General features: G+C 41.1%; 1 protein-coding gene across 1 annotated transcript in view; it reads left to right on the top strand.

The window, feature by feature from the left end:
- The window catches only part of LOC126203662 (odorant receptor coreceptor), a 334,284-nt gene extending 321,481 nt beyond the window's left edge, over positions 1-12,803 (top strand). The window contains exons 8-9 of the mRNA XM_049938029.1: positions 4,548-4,703; positions 7,534-12,803. Coding sequence (XP_049793986.1) covers positions 4,548-4,703; positions 7,534-7,584 — 207 coding nt within the window. The 3' untranslated portion in view covers positions 7,585-12,803. The remainder of the gene's footprint in view (positions 1-4,547; positions 4,704-7,533) is intronic.
- The last annotated feature ends 3,785 nt before the right edge of the window (positions 12,804-16,588 follow it).

Raw genomic sequence — 16,588 nt, 5'->3', positions numbered from 1 at the left:
CATCTACCTGGGAACCCGTGTCTATGGCCCTCTGAGTCTCGTGGACGAATAGCGCGAGCTGGGTTTCACACGATCGTCTTTTTCGAAACCCATGCTGATTCCTACAGAGTAGATTTATAGTCTCCAGAAAAGTCATTATACAAGAACATAATACGTGTTCCACAATTCAACAACTGATCGACGTTAGAGATATAGGTCTATAGTTCTGCACATCTGTTCATTGTTCATCTTCGCGGTCAACTGGTGAACAGTCCCACGCCTGTTCGCCCCAACACAGTTCTGCAGCCGTTGTTCAGTCATGCCGTGTATGGCCGTGGTGCATCGCAGTTGCCTCGGCGCCGCTTTAACCACACCGGCACGCGAACGGTTTACAAACTTAGCCGTGTCAGAAATGCTTCCATCCTTGGCTCGAAAGTCGCTGATTGTGCCCTTTTGGATGGCAGATAAATCGCTCTGTTTCCTCATTGAAACGACTGCATTATTACCTGCGTGTCTCCCCCCTCGCCCCTCCCCCCCCCCCCCCCACACACACACACACATAACACGCTTAATACGTTGATGTCGAACATAGGCGCTGGTGAGATTAATGTGACTGGACCGCGTAGTTCGATGAACATAACTCACGTGGTTTTAACTGAAGTTTTGTCCTGAAGCCGATCTGCGATTCACAGTAATCGGGTATGTCTAGCTTTGAAGTTTTGTTATTATTTCTATACTGCCACTGTTTGTGTTCTTATGGCACATGGCAATCCGCTATGTCTTACCGTAGACCATTCTCCCTTTTTACTAGATCTGGATCTCAAGATGACCGGCAACTAAAGTCGATATCGATAATCCGTATAAATGTAACAAGTGACAGAGACGCTGTTCGTTTTTACTCACAGAATTAATACACTGTCAAGGTTTGCTTATTACTGTATTGAAGTTAAACATATACCTACAAATACATACATCAAAAAAGTTTTGCATCACCTTGGTTCCGAGATTTCCGGTGCCTGTACAGAAAATCGAAATAGAAATGAACATAAACATCATTTCCGCCATTTTTATTGCTCATGAAAACCACACATTGCATGTTGTACCACCATACAGCGAGACCTTCAAGGTGGTGGTTCACATTGCTGCATACACCGGTATCTCTAATACCCAGTAGCACGTCCTCTTGCACTGATGTATGCCTGGATTCGTCGTGGCATACTATCCACAAGTTCATCAAGGCACTGTTGGTCCAGATTGTCCCACTCCTCAACGGCGATTTGGCGTAGATCCCTCAGAGTGGTTGGTGAGTCACATGTCCATACTCAGCCCTTTTCAATCTATACCAGGCTAGTTCGATAGAGTTTATGTCTGGAGGACATGCTGGCCACTCCAGTCGAGCGATGTCATTATCCTGAAAGGAGTAATTCACAAGATATGCATGATGGGGGCGCGAATTGTCGTTGATGAAGACGAATGTCTCGCCAGTATGCTGCCGTTATGGTTGCACTATCGTTCGGAGGATCGCATTCGCGTATCGTACAGCCGTTACGCGCCTTGCATGACCACTAGCGGCGTACGTCGGCCCCACATAATGCCACCCCAAAACAGCAGGGAACCTCGACCTTACTGCACTCGCTGTACAGTGTGTCTAAGGCGTTGAGCCTGACCGGGTTGCCTCAAAACATGTCTCCGACGACCGTCTGGTTGAAGGCATGTGTGATACTCATCGGTGAAGAGAAAGTGACGTCAGTCCTGAGCGCTCCATTCGGCATGTCGTTGGGCCCATCCGTGCCGCGCTGCATGGTCCAGATGGACCTCGCCATGGACGTCGGAAGTGAAGTCGCGCATGATGCAGCCTATTGCGCACAGTTTGAGTCGTAACACGACGTCCTCTGGCTGCACGAAAAGCGTTATTTAACATGGTTGCTTCCAGGGTTCCTGCGAGCCGTAATCAGCAGGTAGCGGTCATCCACTGCAGTAGTAGCCCTTGGGGGGCCTGAGAAAGGCATGTCATCGACAGTTTCTATCTCTCTGTATCTCCTCGATGTCGGAACAACATCGCTTTGGTTCACTCTGAGACGCCTGGACACTTCCCTTGTTGAGAGCTCTTCCTGGCACAAAGTAACAGCGCGGACGCGACCGAATTCTGGTATTGACCGTCTAGGCATGGTTGAACTACAGACACCACGAGCCGTGTACCTTCTTCCTGGTGGAATGACTGGAACTGATTGGCTGTCGGACCCCCTCTGTCTCATAGGTGCTGCTCATGCATGGTTGTTTACATCTTTGAGCGGGTTTAGTGACACCACTGGTCAAAGGGACTGTGTCTGTTATACAATATCCACAGTCAACGTCTATCTTCAATAGTTCTGGGAACCGGGGTGATGCAAAACATTTTTGATGTGTGTATTTTTGGTAAACAGTGTTCCGTAGTTGAAAAGTACTTTATGAAACTCACAGTGTATAGACAACCGATAGTTGCTGCATTAATTACTTTCACTTGACATCCAGCGTCGGTCCGATGGTAACTGCTTTTATAATAAAAGTAATCCATGTGCTAATTCATACACAGTTCTGATTACTTTGTTTTTTGAAGTGAATACTTTTTGTCCAAGTTCGGGAATGAAAATGTCGCCTACAATCAGAATTAAAATATCTTAATTAGTGGATTTATACGCCCCCACAGTTGTAATTATTCTTGTAGAAAATTTTGAGGAAACAAAACGTTTTGCTACATTTACTGTATGTTAACTACCTATTTCAAGTTTCGGCGACTTGCATTACCTTTTAAGAAGTTTCTACTCTGTTTTCTGATTCCTACTTGTTACACAACTTAAAACGAAGCGATGTACTTTTCATAATATAAAGCTTAGTATGAAGTTGGACCATTTGTACCGAGCAGTTGATAACTTCTACAAAAAGTACATTGCCTCTTATTTTCCCTGCATATGCTTCTTTGTTTGACTTAAATGTACGTTTTGCATGTACAAAATGTACTTATTCTGCTTTCCGATTTTTAAAAAAAAGGTAGATCACCAACACAGATCAAGAACAATTATGGATCCATGATCTAACTATGTAAACACGAGCTATCCCATTGCACGCCTTATCTAGCATCCCTCTATGAAACTACTCCGCTTCTGCATGCTGTTTTTTGAACAGGAACTAGACCAGAATGTTCTGAACTCTGTATAAACTCTGCATTCTATAAAAACATAATTGTTCTTACCAAAAATCAGTTGATAGTGATTAAAGACGCAGTAAATTATGCATAGTTATGCCCTCATGGGACTGCTCATGAAAAAGAGAGATCTGCGCGCATATTACACAGACGTTGGAGAAGGGAATTCGTTCAGTTCTAATTGCATTTTCCTTACTGAAGTCCTCAGGTGATTCTTTTCAATCAATTTCCATGCTGTAGTTATGACACTGTTTAGGAGTTTCATTGCTAAAGTTGCTCCCACGAAGACTGACATAATGGCTTTGAGTGTTCTTTTGCCGGAAAAATGCATATATTCGTGAATTTCCCCCACAGGTGAACAGATATTCCGATATTTGATCCTATATATGTCCAGTTTGCTTTTCAAGCAATACACCAGAATCTGAAATTCATTATTTTTTCCGCCCAGTACATTATTTGAAGCCTGGAATCCCGCTTCTGCCTAAGAAGTTTGGTGGTCTCGATTTAGGCACTACGAAACGAGAAGAGTTGCAGTCGGGCCGAGGGATACTTTCTGCAGACGTATGAAACTATCTGCTCCAATCGAACGAAAGAATCCGATAACTTCATCACTTCAGTATCTGCAGCTAAATCAACCTGTGTGCTGAAGTAAACAGTGGACGATATGCTGCGACGAAGACATGCCACGCCATTACCGTTAGTGCTGTTTTTATTGCATTCGTATATAGTGCGCGGAAGGAACATCTATTTGTGAGTCCATATGAGACTGAGTTTATTTAAAATTACTGTCAAGTTACGTGTAAGATTTGGTAATATGTTTCATAACTCATATGAGAACATAGTGTGTTTAAAAATATAACCAACTTTCAAGAATCTCACCAATCAAAGCGTCGCTGTGCACAGCTTTCTAAATCACGTATACGACTAGAGTAAGTTGAGTTTGACTGGCTTTCATGATGGACAAATTGTAGAATATTTGCGGTACCCAGCACTGAATTTAACGACCTGCCACGTCTAAGGAACATAGTATTTTTACAGGTCGGTATCCTTTAGTGTGAATACTGAGCTGGGCAGCCCACTGATTAAGACATTAGACATGTATCTGAGTTCAGATCCCAGTTCGGCCATCCAGGTTCGAGATTTTTATAAATCTTAAATGAAAATGCAAAGTTGAAAAGAAAACAGCCTATACTCCGCCCCAACCCTGTCCATTTGTAGCTTGTGCTTCATCCTTAACGATCTCGTCCTCGACGGGACGTCGAACCCTGATCTTCGTTCCTACGAGCTTGAATCGCAGCCCCAGTTGACACCGTTGGGACCAGAGTGCCTGAGCTAAACACGTTCTTTTGCAGTTGCTGAGGTGACGCTTCCTTCTGCCTTGTTCCAGAGCTCCTCGGTGATGGAGGCGGCGTACAGCTGCCACTGGTACGACGGCTCGGAGGAGGCCAAGACGTTCGTGCAGATCGTGTGCCAGCAGTGTCAAAAGTCGCTCATGATCTCCGGCGCCAAGTTCTTCACCGTCTCGCTCGATCTCTTCGCTTCGGTAACCTGTTCTATTCCTCTTACTTTCTGCCAGTGGAACTATTTCTATTAGAAACATTTTCATGCAGTATGTTATACGAGGAGGTTAATCAGTGAAATGTACAGGGTGGGGCAAATAAAAGTGGCTTGGAGAATAGAGTTCCAGGGTATAAAGAAACAAAGCAGAGGAAAGGAAATACAGAACTAACCTGACTGTAGCAGATGTTGAATGTGGCCATCATTCATTTGTTGGCACTTTAGGGCCCTGATCAGCAAGTTGCTAAGGACGGATCGAAGCTGGACTGCTGGAATTGCTGCAGTCTTATCTGGAATGTTCTGCTGCAGTTCTTGAAGACTATAGAGGTTGTTGAGATAGACGTAACGGATCCCCACACACAGCAATCGCACACTGTCAGGTCGGGTGAACTGTGTGGCCAGCTACGGTCGCGACCACACTGATCCCTGATAATAACTCTGTCAGGCGTGAGAATTGTGTGACGGTGCTCCAAGGTTTAGCCTGCTGTATGGGCAGTTGCTCCATCCTTTTTGGGTGCGGTTATATGCATGCATTCACGTCCAACCGTATCGACTCGTCTGTGCCACTTTTATTTGCCCACCTTGTACAAAGTTACAAATTTAACATCTTTAGGTGACTACACAGTCTAGAATAGTTGGCACGAAGAATGAGTAATGCCTCCACTCTCAAAAATTCCGTGGTTTATAAAGTCACAGGCTTTTGAAGTCATAACTGGTAGGAGATGCGTTACATCCGATACATTTTAATTTAACTTCAGAAAAGGAATATAGAAAAAACAAAACATTGAGCTTAGCTGGAATAATACTGGATAATAACGAACTAAATCTACTTGCACATGCAGACGAAATTGTTCTAATAAGTGATGGGAAAGGGAAGTTGCAGCTCATGAGACGTTGTTGCTGATATATTTCAAGGAAAGCAAGGTCTCAAATTAACAAGGAGAAACAGAGTACACGATCATGATTAGGGCAACCAACTATGGTACCCCATTGACAGTAGATGACTCCACTTGTAAAAGAGTAGCCTTTTTTTAAATATTTGGGAACTATCTTAAGTGAACGAAATAGAATCGAAATTGAGATTAAGGCAAGGACCGCAGTGTAAAATAAAGCATATTTTGACTAATGGAACGTCCTGTGAAGTACAACAGTATCGAGAAGTATTAAAATCAGACTGTTGCCGTGTGTAATTCTCCCTCTAGATGTACACGGGTCTCAGTCATTTACATTATGCAGAGCAGATGACCAAAAGCTGTTGGCATTTGAAAGAAACATATTAAGGAAAATATTTTGGCGCAAGGGACACCCCCAATTCATAGAACTGAAGGATACTAAAAAGCCAGGAACTCACTATGGTACTGAGGCGAAGCGCCTGTGAAAAAAAGAGGATGAGCCACGAAAGCCAGGAAAGGAGAAATTATTGCTAGAGGAATGTACAGAATGCTTTCGGTTTTGGAGACCAAAGTAGCAAAGAAGAAGAAGAAGTTCATAAGAGTTAAATCACACGACGCATTTCTGATCATGTACGTTCACCACCAGGAGCAAATCGTTTAATACATTATTTGCGTCTGCTCTTGATCCAATTGTGAGAAGGTTAGATGTTAAATTTTAAAATTTGTGAATGAAACAACGGAAAATAAGACGTAAAACGGTGAAACACTTACCAAAACTTCAAGAAAACATTTTTTGCGCTTTATGTCAGCAAGCACTGGTGTATCCATTCTGCAATTGCACATCACATCACTCAAGGCGCACACTTGTTTATATACGTCGAAACGCTTCACAGATACGGTATAATATGGGACGATTAAAGTTGAAGTTTATTATGTAGTGCCATATGACAGAGTTATAAAATAATTTGACATACGTAAGGTACTAAATTTAAAGTGAGTCATATTTATTTAGATAATTTTAAAGACTTAGAAAGGAAGAGGGATATTCTGTTGAAGCTAGAGAAATGGGTAGATATTCTGGCAAATTCCATGGCAGGTAGGGGGATTAGGCTAAAATTTCTTTGGGGTAAGATGTGGGCAGGGTTACATGTAAAGTTACCGGAATATGTTGTTACAATCGCGGCCCGGTACAAGGGTTGATAACCACAGATGGAACGATAGGGTGGTTGCTGCCAAGTTTGTAATAGATGTAAGAAGTTCTAAGGTGTTCAGCACGGGAAAGGAGAGGTGAAATTACAAGATCTTAATGGGGGATGGTATACAGTTACGGAAGGCGAGGTGGAGTTCGTTGAGTTCAAGGACTTGGATGGAGTAGTGAGGTTTTGGTGGAATGGAAATCTACACTGGTATCAGAAAGGACTGTTTAGAGTAAGGCACTGTAGGTGTTGATGCAATTCCCGTGTTGAGTCGCTTAGTAATTTTAATTTAATTAAAGGGTTTTTGTTGGAAGGTTAGTAAGTGCTGTTTCCAAGTCAGTTTATTGTCGGAGTGTTTTTGGAATTTTTGTGTGTTAGTTAATCCGATAGGACGGTTGTAGTTGGTGAGGTAGAAGTCACTGGAGAGGGATTGGGGGGGGGGGTCAAAGCTGCGGGGAGCTTGCTTTATGACTATTGCCTACCTTTGGAAAGGTTGATGTTTAGACGGCAAGGAAGGCGGCGTCGTCGGCGTTGAGGGAATTACTGCTGTTTATAGATACATAGGATGAACGGTTGCGTCAGAACGTTTATTCGCGAAGCTGCCGTAAGGTGTTGCCGAAAAATAGGGAGTAAGAATAGAATGCGGTACATCAGTTACTCGTTTAAGTAGGACCACTGCAGATAAGTCGGTTTTTGTCTGATCTGATGCGTTTACGCTTTTGTGCAGGTGCTGGGAGCCGTGGTGACGTACTTCATGGTGCTGGTGCAGCTCAAGTAGGCGGTACCTGACCTCTGCTGTCATCTGTGGTGCCGCCAAGCAGCTGCAGGTGCAGATGGAGAGGGAAGTGGAGTTGGGGATCCACGAGCTGGAGTTGGGACCAAACGCTGCGGGCCAGTTGCAGATGCGATGTGGTCCCGCGGCAGTTTCAAGTGTCACTCGCAGAGCACTGCAAGTGGAACATCACTACATGGAAAAGTTGTGTTTCACGTCGTTACAGGCTTGTATGTACGACCAGAACTAATCTGGGTGCTCAGATGGTGAAATTACTTCTGTCCCAAGACCAGCACAAAATCTGCGTAAATATTATCAAAGTTACAGCACTTATTCGCAAATCCTCTTCTATTAATGCCCATCCTGTATTTATCTCAGCGGAGAAATAAGCAAGGTAGTGACTGTGTAGCACGGAGGCCATTTCTGAGGAAAAGTGCGCCTATGCAAAATGTAATATATCTACCCATATTTAAAAGTAGAAACGATTTAAATGGTATACGAAACATCGATTAAGCAGCGAAGATTTATCAAGTGCGTTCAAAGGCTGGAATTCACAGTAGTTAACGATTTTCCAATCTCATTTCATATTTATAACAAACACTGGCTGTTTAAGCTATTACACATGTCTAAGCATATAATTGGGCTAGCTTTGAGGTATTGTCCGACTCTGATAGAAAAGAATTAATAATTTTGAGACCAGAGGAAGGAAAACTTCATTACGTCGGCAGAAATGTCTAGTGGCCAACGTGATTTTGTTGTAGGAATACCGTAGTAGCTGGAGATAGGAGCTAGCTCACGCAATTCACTCCAGGTCTTTACAATCGGTGTTATGACAACAATTTCTCGCCCTAACATTAGTTATTGAATCACCTCATTGGTATGTGTGATGTGTGAATTTGTACAGCGTTCCCATTTCGGCGCGCTCTCTTACACGACGATATCTTCTCAGTTCATCCTCCGCAGCTTGAACCCTAATCGTGCCTTTATCGTTTCGACTGGCCTTGCCGCGCCTCTTCAAGAGAATGAGGATAATGTTTCACACATCTTGAAGGAGTAAAAGGTGTCACTTAAAGCGTGTTTGTGAAAACCACCTGATCCACTCAGGCCAAACACAAGCACACAATGGAACATGGAGTTCTCCACGCATTTATACATTTATACATATTAACAGCAACTACTTAAAAATTATGCTAGGGTAACTGGCCCAGAAGTTTTGCGGCTAGATATCAGTCAGAGAGCCAGCTCCTCAGTAGCTCTGGTTGCATAGCTATCTTCGTGTTAGCTCTAGCTCCGTGAGTCTACGTAATAAATTTCAGCATTCGCCTATATGATTTTTGACATAACAGTAAACGAATGTTTTTCAGTAGTCGACATAACACAACAATATTAAATAGGAAACACTTTCCAGATTTTCTGCAAATATGATTAAGATTATATTTCTGCTTCTTAGGCCGTTGTCGGACAGCAACTGAAAATTGCAACCACAGATAAAGTGACGCTCGATATTACAAAGATATTGCTAATTTAGATACATAAATCTGCCGTTTGTAGTACAGTTGACACCGTACTAAGTTGTCAGCTGTAGTGTAGGCGATAGACAGCTACACTAGCAGTGTGTGCTAATAAGCAAATGAAATTAACCCACTGACGATAGTGAAACTTCAACGAATCGTGTATGAGTAAAAAAGAAGAAAATTGTGTTTCCTCGGGGTAGAATCCTTTCTAAGAACTATTTATTGTAATCTAACATTTGCACAACTGAAACCCAATTTAAGAGGAGGGGTCTTTTGGTCATTTAAAACTAAGTTGGCTACATGCTTCATACTCTTATTTCAAGTAAATCGACTAGTGTCTCCTTTCTGCTTCTCTTAACAGTATATTAAACGTCACCATCTACTTTTTATAGCTAGTTTTCTGAAGCTCTGTAAAAGCTGTATTTGTGTTTCACAGTCTCCACCTTCTTTCATGTTCTGGTAACATAATTGCTACATATCTTCCTCACTGCCATCATATACTTATCTACAGATTCTGCGGGTAATATTGTACACGCCATTCCGTAACAAAGGTATGATTTTGTGTTTACTAGTCAATAATGATTAAGTTATGTTATTGTACAACTTTCGTGTACAGACCGTAACTGACGATGGCCTAAGAAGCCAAAAGTCGCATCGTGACAAAATAGTATTTGCAGAACATCAGAAAAGCGTTTCTTATTGATATTAGGACTTTTGATTTAAACTGATAACAAAACCGTATGTTACAAAACTGTTTCCAATCCTCACAGGAAATATCAGTTCCGCATTTTCTACCAAAATATTATTACCATTCGCACAAAAGTTTTTGGAAGCATTTTCGAACCGTCTTCATGTTTAGGAAACCACTAGTTCCTGGTACTGATGTTTACAAGTTCCTGTAACAGGAAAATGCTGAGTGCCGGCGGTCGCAGGAAATTGTGCTTCTATGGCATGATTTATCTAGAGGAGTACTAGCAGTATAATACATACTTAACATATTACTGACCCTTGTACCTCGTGCTTGTTTAATGTGAAATTTCAAGCCGTTTTTCTCTACAGCCGGACGCTCAGTTACTGAGAGTGGGCTTTATGGAACATGGGTCAAAACTTCAAACTTACAAAATGCGTATCAGAATTCAGCTGCAGTTTCAGTCTCATCTTAGTGGTGTAAAAGACGTAAATTTGCTTATTTCGCGGACACAAACCAGCGTCCTACAAGAGGAAATAGAAATTTATGTTTTCCTACAATATATGTGAATAACGAGTATTCAATATAGAGAACACGAGCACAAATCTTACGTTGCGAAGAAGGTGCTATTTTTTCTGATTTTAGAGGTCCATTGATAATTTATTGCTACACCAATAATCTCTGATAATTTTAGGAGAGACAGAGATGGGAACAAAAGGTCGGTGCATTAACAAAGCCCACACACAATTTGACTATAATTCTCACAACTTCAGTGGAACTTATATCACGTGGTAGCCTTCTAGATGCAAACATTCAGCTCCAACAGGTATTTGGACAACAGCAGGCGTCATCCATCTTCACGGTATTAACGCTGAAGACGAAGTAAGGCACCTTTCTCTAATGTATTTGGCAGTTAAGTTACTTGGAACTGATCACATTTCATGTCAGAAGTACGTAAATGTAATTTGCGTATTTTGATATTAATTCTAAATTAATGACATAGTGCTATGGAGTTGGAATGGTAACTTAACATTCGAACCAAACACCAAATTAAACAATTGTAAGATGATGCATATAAACGTTGAATGACTATTCGATCAGTACCGTGGAATTTCACTATTTTTCTGTATCATATGGATATCTGAGAAGTGATTAATTTTGTATTGTTGTCAGTAAACAACCCTGACTAATGTCTCATGCACTTTTCGAGAAGAAATTGAGTTCTGTACAAGCGTTATAATTTTAGTTTCTAAATGCAGTTGAATATGAAAATGTCTGTTACGTTCTGATATGTCAATTTCTGTATCGTGCACATAATTTCATATAAAAATATACAATACAGAAATTTATATAGATTCTCATACTGTTCAAAGCAACGTCTGGCCTATTCAAACTGTAGCATAATTCCTGAAATCACACTGCAGAGGAAAGCTTCCGTTAGTTTCAAGCTAAGGAGCAGGCATTGTGACGTGCTCAGATGAGACAAATGTCAGAAAAAAATATCCTGCAGCATGAATAGGTCCGGGTTCGAGTCCTAGTCCCGCTTGCTGTAGCAATCTGTCATGCTGGTCGGTAAAATAATTTTCGTTATATCAAAATGTAACGTGGCCAACGTTTCCCAAACTATGCCGAGTGACTCTCACAATACTGACAAACAGACAACACACTGACATACTCTTGGGAATGGTGTAACATTCAAGCTCATGCAGTTCCTGTCAAAAAAGTCAACTACAATCTGAAATCTTAATTTTCCTTCAGTATCCGTCACACATGCGACAACAGTCATTTCAACACGGTGACTAGTTTTGAGCAATCACGTCCATTTTCAGTCCACGGCCTTAGACGTAAGTGTAATATTACAGTTCCCCTGATGTATGTGTGAGTAACCACATATGTATTATTCTTCACCATTATTCGGTTGCTCACCATATTTAGTTACTCACAAGTACGTTGGTGGGAACTGTGTTATTACACTTACGTCTAAGGCCATGGATGAAAATCGTTGTGATAGTCCAGAACTAGATACCACAAGCAAATTATTCTTATTTGAACTGTGACGTATATTAAAGGAAAATACAATTTTTATAACCTAAGATGTTGGTCCTGTCCCACACCAATATGTTGGGACTTCATAAATCAAAATTTAGCCTATGATAAAGCAATTAACAAACCAGCTTCCTGTAATAAGAGTGAGCAGCCTGTATAAATTGTTTTTTACTTTCAGTTGTAGAAGTCCACAGCCACAAGCGGAAAATTACGTCCTATTGATAACCAGCAAACAATTTCTCTCAAGAAATCAATAACACTCGTGAAGAGCGAAGTACATCACGGACAGGATGTGTAAGAATAAACTATTCTGGCGACTGACAACACCTTACAGTTTCGTTCCTTACTATTTTTCAGTGATAAATAACAGGTAGACAATCTATCAGTCGCAGTTCCACCCAATAACAACTCCGATTTGATGGCGAAGTTTTCAACATGGTGGGTGGGAGTTCTATACGTTACACGGAAATATTGTGCAGTCACTACACACAAGAATTGCGCACAGACCCTACGTTTAGAGAAGTTGGCGACATAACAGCGATAGTGCTGTAACTTTGAAAAGAAATTATGTTTTTAAATTCATGCAGTCTTTGAGCTGTACTGGAAAACGTTATACTCTGTGATAGCAAAGTAGCGCTCCCGTCAAAGTAGCGCAGTTTCAAGTGACGCACAAAAATTTCCATTTGAATAGACGTAGTGAGCACTGTAAAATCTACGTGTCTTACCACATTTCGCAAGCACAAAAGCACCAACACCGGCTCTCGATTTATAAACACGCCATGTGGGAGGTGAAGAGCACGTATTTGTGCGTAAATAACGCTCATTCAGAATCACTACTTTTTTTCAAGAAGAGTACAAATGTAAGATGGTTATATTCTGTACAATATATTAAAGATCACGTTATTTTTGTCTATATATACACAATAATTGTCAGCTTTACCTCATTTCGAGGTTTAATAATGTACAGATAGTGTTGAATAAAGATTTTTTGGAAAAAAATCCCACCTTCAGCAGCATGCCATGTTGTATGCGTGAAAACTGTACCTCGATTTAATTGAGATAATTGCTGTTACCAAATTAATAAATATTTTTCCTTCCCAATTACATCCTTCCAAAAATGTCCTTCTGGTTATTTAATTCTATTTATTAAGCATTAACTGATCATGCAACAAGGCTATGATCAGCCGCGCACACCTAATGTTGACAAATAAGTCTCTTCGCTTCCACATTCACTATATTTCTACATTGATATCCAGAAATTAAGGAAAAATCCGGAATAACAAGGCGAATTGCGATGTGGAGTTATTGCCACATGGAAGGCAGAGTCAACTCAGAAGTGATTAGATGGTTACAAATGTGTTCATGTTCACGTTGTTCATAGTCTTCAGCAACCGTCTCTAGTCAGGGATTTAGAATCCATAATGTTCAGCGGAGGAAAGACAAGAGCTACGCTGGCTGCTGTGGCCGAGCGTTTGTAGACGCTTCAGTCCGGAACCGCGCTGCTGCTACGGTCGCAGGTTCGAATCCTGCCTCGGGCAAGGATGAGTGTGATGTTCTTAGATTAGTTAGGTTTAGGTAGTTATAAGTCTAGGGGACTCATGACCACAGATGTTAAGTCCCATTGTGCTTAGAGTCATTTTTTTGTTGACATTACCAGCACTGGTTATGTACCGACGAGTACAAGTTGTCTGACGATGATACTTGCATCAGAATACTTTTTAATGTATGTGTGATTGCTAGCCATATCTTTTTTTTTTTTTTTTTGCATACCCAAATTTTCTGTGTATTTAGCTTTCATGAACATATTTTTGTTACATTAAGGATTTTCCTCATTTGTAACAGATGTTACGACGGCAGTAAGCCGAAACCGATCACTGAGATTTGTATAGCATCTGTGACGAAGACAGACGTTCACGAATAAAATATCATGCTCTCGCTGAGTGCTGCACCCAGATCTCGGATGAGGTCTTCAAAAAGTACTCCAACTGCACACACGAATCACATTTCTGTGAAAAAGGATGGTCACACAATCCCCAAGTAGTCCACCAACACTGATGCAAGTAGATTCACGTGCCGCTAACCTATTACGAAGAGCCGAAGCCTCCAATCAGACCATTATCAATGATATATACCGGTATACTGATGTCGGAGGTAAGATGCCACGTGACATCGGATAACCGTATCATGTAAGTACTTAATATGGGCAGATTATTCTACAGGTAAAATACGCAAGAAACTCCAATACTAGATCTACAATCACGAGAATTCTGAAACACTAGTGCTCAACTGCTTCACTATGTTGGATGGAGGTGAGTCTTTTGAAATTAAAAAAAAATAAAAAAATAAACATTATTTTATACTTCTTTTACTACCCCGAACAAAAACCTTGATTCATTATTACAATTGTCGGTATTAGCAGTGACCTGCAGTCGCTTTTGTGGTCAGCGTTGCAGCATAAAAGCCTTCGTGAGATTGAGGTGCATTCAGAGACCAAGGGTCAAACTGTTTGTTTGTTTTACAGGAAATAAAGTTCTTTCTTACGTTACCTATACAGGATTAACAGTGTTCTTGTGTCACAGGTGACCTACGCCAGATTAACGCTATTATTACACTACCAATCAAAAGGGTTCTATCAGCTATAACAACTATCGATTTGTACTTGAAACAAGGATTTAGTTTTGAATTTTCTACCATATCCCCGCTCAGATTCTGAGACAGTAATAAAGACGTAAAGACTAAGGGCCTTTGTTGTTAATTGGACTGGTCGTTCACAGAGAGGGGTGCTGATGAATGTCCACAACATGACGGTTTTATGCAGACAGGAGTAATTCTTTCAGTTATCTGCGTAGCAACCTTTTTCACATTATTTTTCAGTACGTTGTGTGTATCTAGCAGTGTGGTTGCATACCTGATCCTGTTCATAGCATCTTATCTCATAATTGAACGGAAGGAAGAGATTGTAATTAAAAAAACGTTCTGTAATTGTAGCTCAGCACCAGGAAGGATGTTCTAGTAGGACAGTAGCAACAAAAGTTGGTCGCCCAATCTGCATTGGTGTATACGTTGAGCAGCTCAAGCAAACTGGTGTCATTGCAAGTATTTCGCGATCTGGAAGACCGTGAGTAACTTCATACAGAGAAGAGCAGTTCATATGTGTACAGCGTAAACGTCAAAGGACTCATATTACACTTTAAATGCGCCAAGAAGTAAACAGTATGCCAGCTGCTTCAATCTCTGTTTCAACAGTGCAACACCGTCTTCGTAAACAAGGTTTAAAGGGGTAAATAGCGGCCAAAATATCTTTATTACGCAAACGAAATAAGGTGAAAAGATTGCTATGGGTACAGCAACATAAAAACTGGAGTGTGTAGCAATGGTCCAAAGTGTAATTAATAGATGAATCTAAGTTTGAGGTATTTACAAGTTTTCCTTGAATGTTTGATCGTAGACTTCGTGAAGGATGTATGAAGAGTAGAGCGTGACACCAATGGCAGAGTATGGTGGAGGGTGGGTCATGGTATGGGTGACAAAGTCTGAAATCTAGTGAGAATTAATGGACATTCAAGAAGGAAACTTATCACAGGACTCTGATCAACAATGCAGTTCCATCTGGCAAGAGACTTATTGGTCGTGGGTTTATTCTGCAGCAGGATAATGATCCCGAACATGGTTCTGAATTGTGAGAGGGCATGTCAATAGATAAGAGAAGAGTGGATAATTGAAGAATGTGATTTGGCTAAGTCAGTTCCCTGACATAAATCCCATTGAACTCTTGTGGGATGAATTCGACAGGGAGAGCTGGAAACAAAGGTCATACAAAGTTGAAAATCTATAGAATAATTTACACAGACGCACGTCAAGATTGACGCATTGTACGAACAGTGATGACCAATCGCTAATGTGCCATCAGGGACAACTGGGAACCGCCTGTTAACAGTATGATCACCATTGCGTATGCCTCGGCCAGGCTACTAATCATACAACAACACTATATCTACATCTACATCTACGTCTACATGGTTACTCTGCAATTCACATTTAAACGCCTGGCAGAGGGTTCATCGAACCATTTTCATACTACTTCTCTACCATTCCACTCTCGAATGACGAGTGGGAAAAAGGAACACCTACATCTTTCCGATCGAGCTCCGATTTCTCTTATTTTATTATGATGATCATTTCTTTCTACGTAGGTGGGTGTTAATAAAATATTTTCCCATTCGGAAGAGAAAGTTGGTGACTGATATTTCGTGAATAGGTCTCGCCGCAAAGAAAACCGCCTTTCTTTCAGTGACTGCCACCCAAACTCGTATATCATATCAGTGACAGTCTCACCCGAACACGAAACGAGCTGCCCTTCTTTGCACTTTTTCGATGTTCTCCGTCAATTCTACCTGGTAACGACCCCATACCGCGCAGCAATATTCCAGCAGAGCACGGAGAAGTATAATGTAGGCTGTCTCTTTAGTGGGTTTGTCGCATATTCTAAGCGTTCTGCCAACAAAGCGCAGTCTTTGTTTCGCCTTCCCCACAATATTATCTATGTGGTCTTCCCAATTTAAGTTCCTTATAACTGTAATTCCTAGGTATTTAGTCGAATTGACAGCCCTTAGATTTGTGCGATTTATCGTATATCCAAAATTTATCGAATTTCTTTTAGTACCCATGTGGACGAACTTGCACTTTTCTTTGTTTAGTGCCAATTGCCACTTTTCGCACCATACAGAAATTCTCTCTAGATCATTTCGTAAATGGAATCGAT

This window comes from Schistocerca nitens, chromosome 9 (genome assembly GCF_023898315.1).
Source record: "Schistocerca nitens isolate TAMUIC-IGC-003100 chromosome 9, iqSchNite1.1, whole genome shotgun sequence".
NCBI lineage: Eukaryota > Metazoa > Arthropoda > Insecta > Orthoptera > Acrididae > Schistocerca > Schistocerca nitens.
The sequence above is the reverse complement of the archived record's forward strand: the minus strand, read 5'-3'. Positions and strand labels throughout refer to the sequence as shown.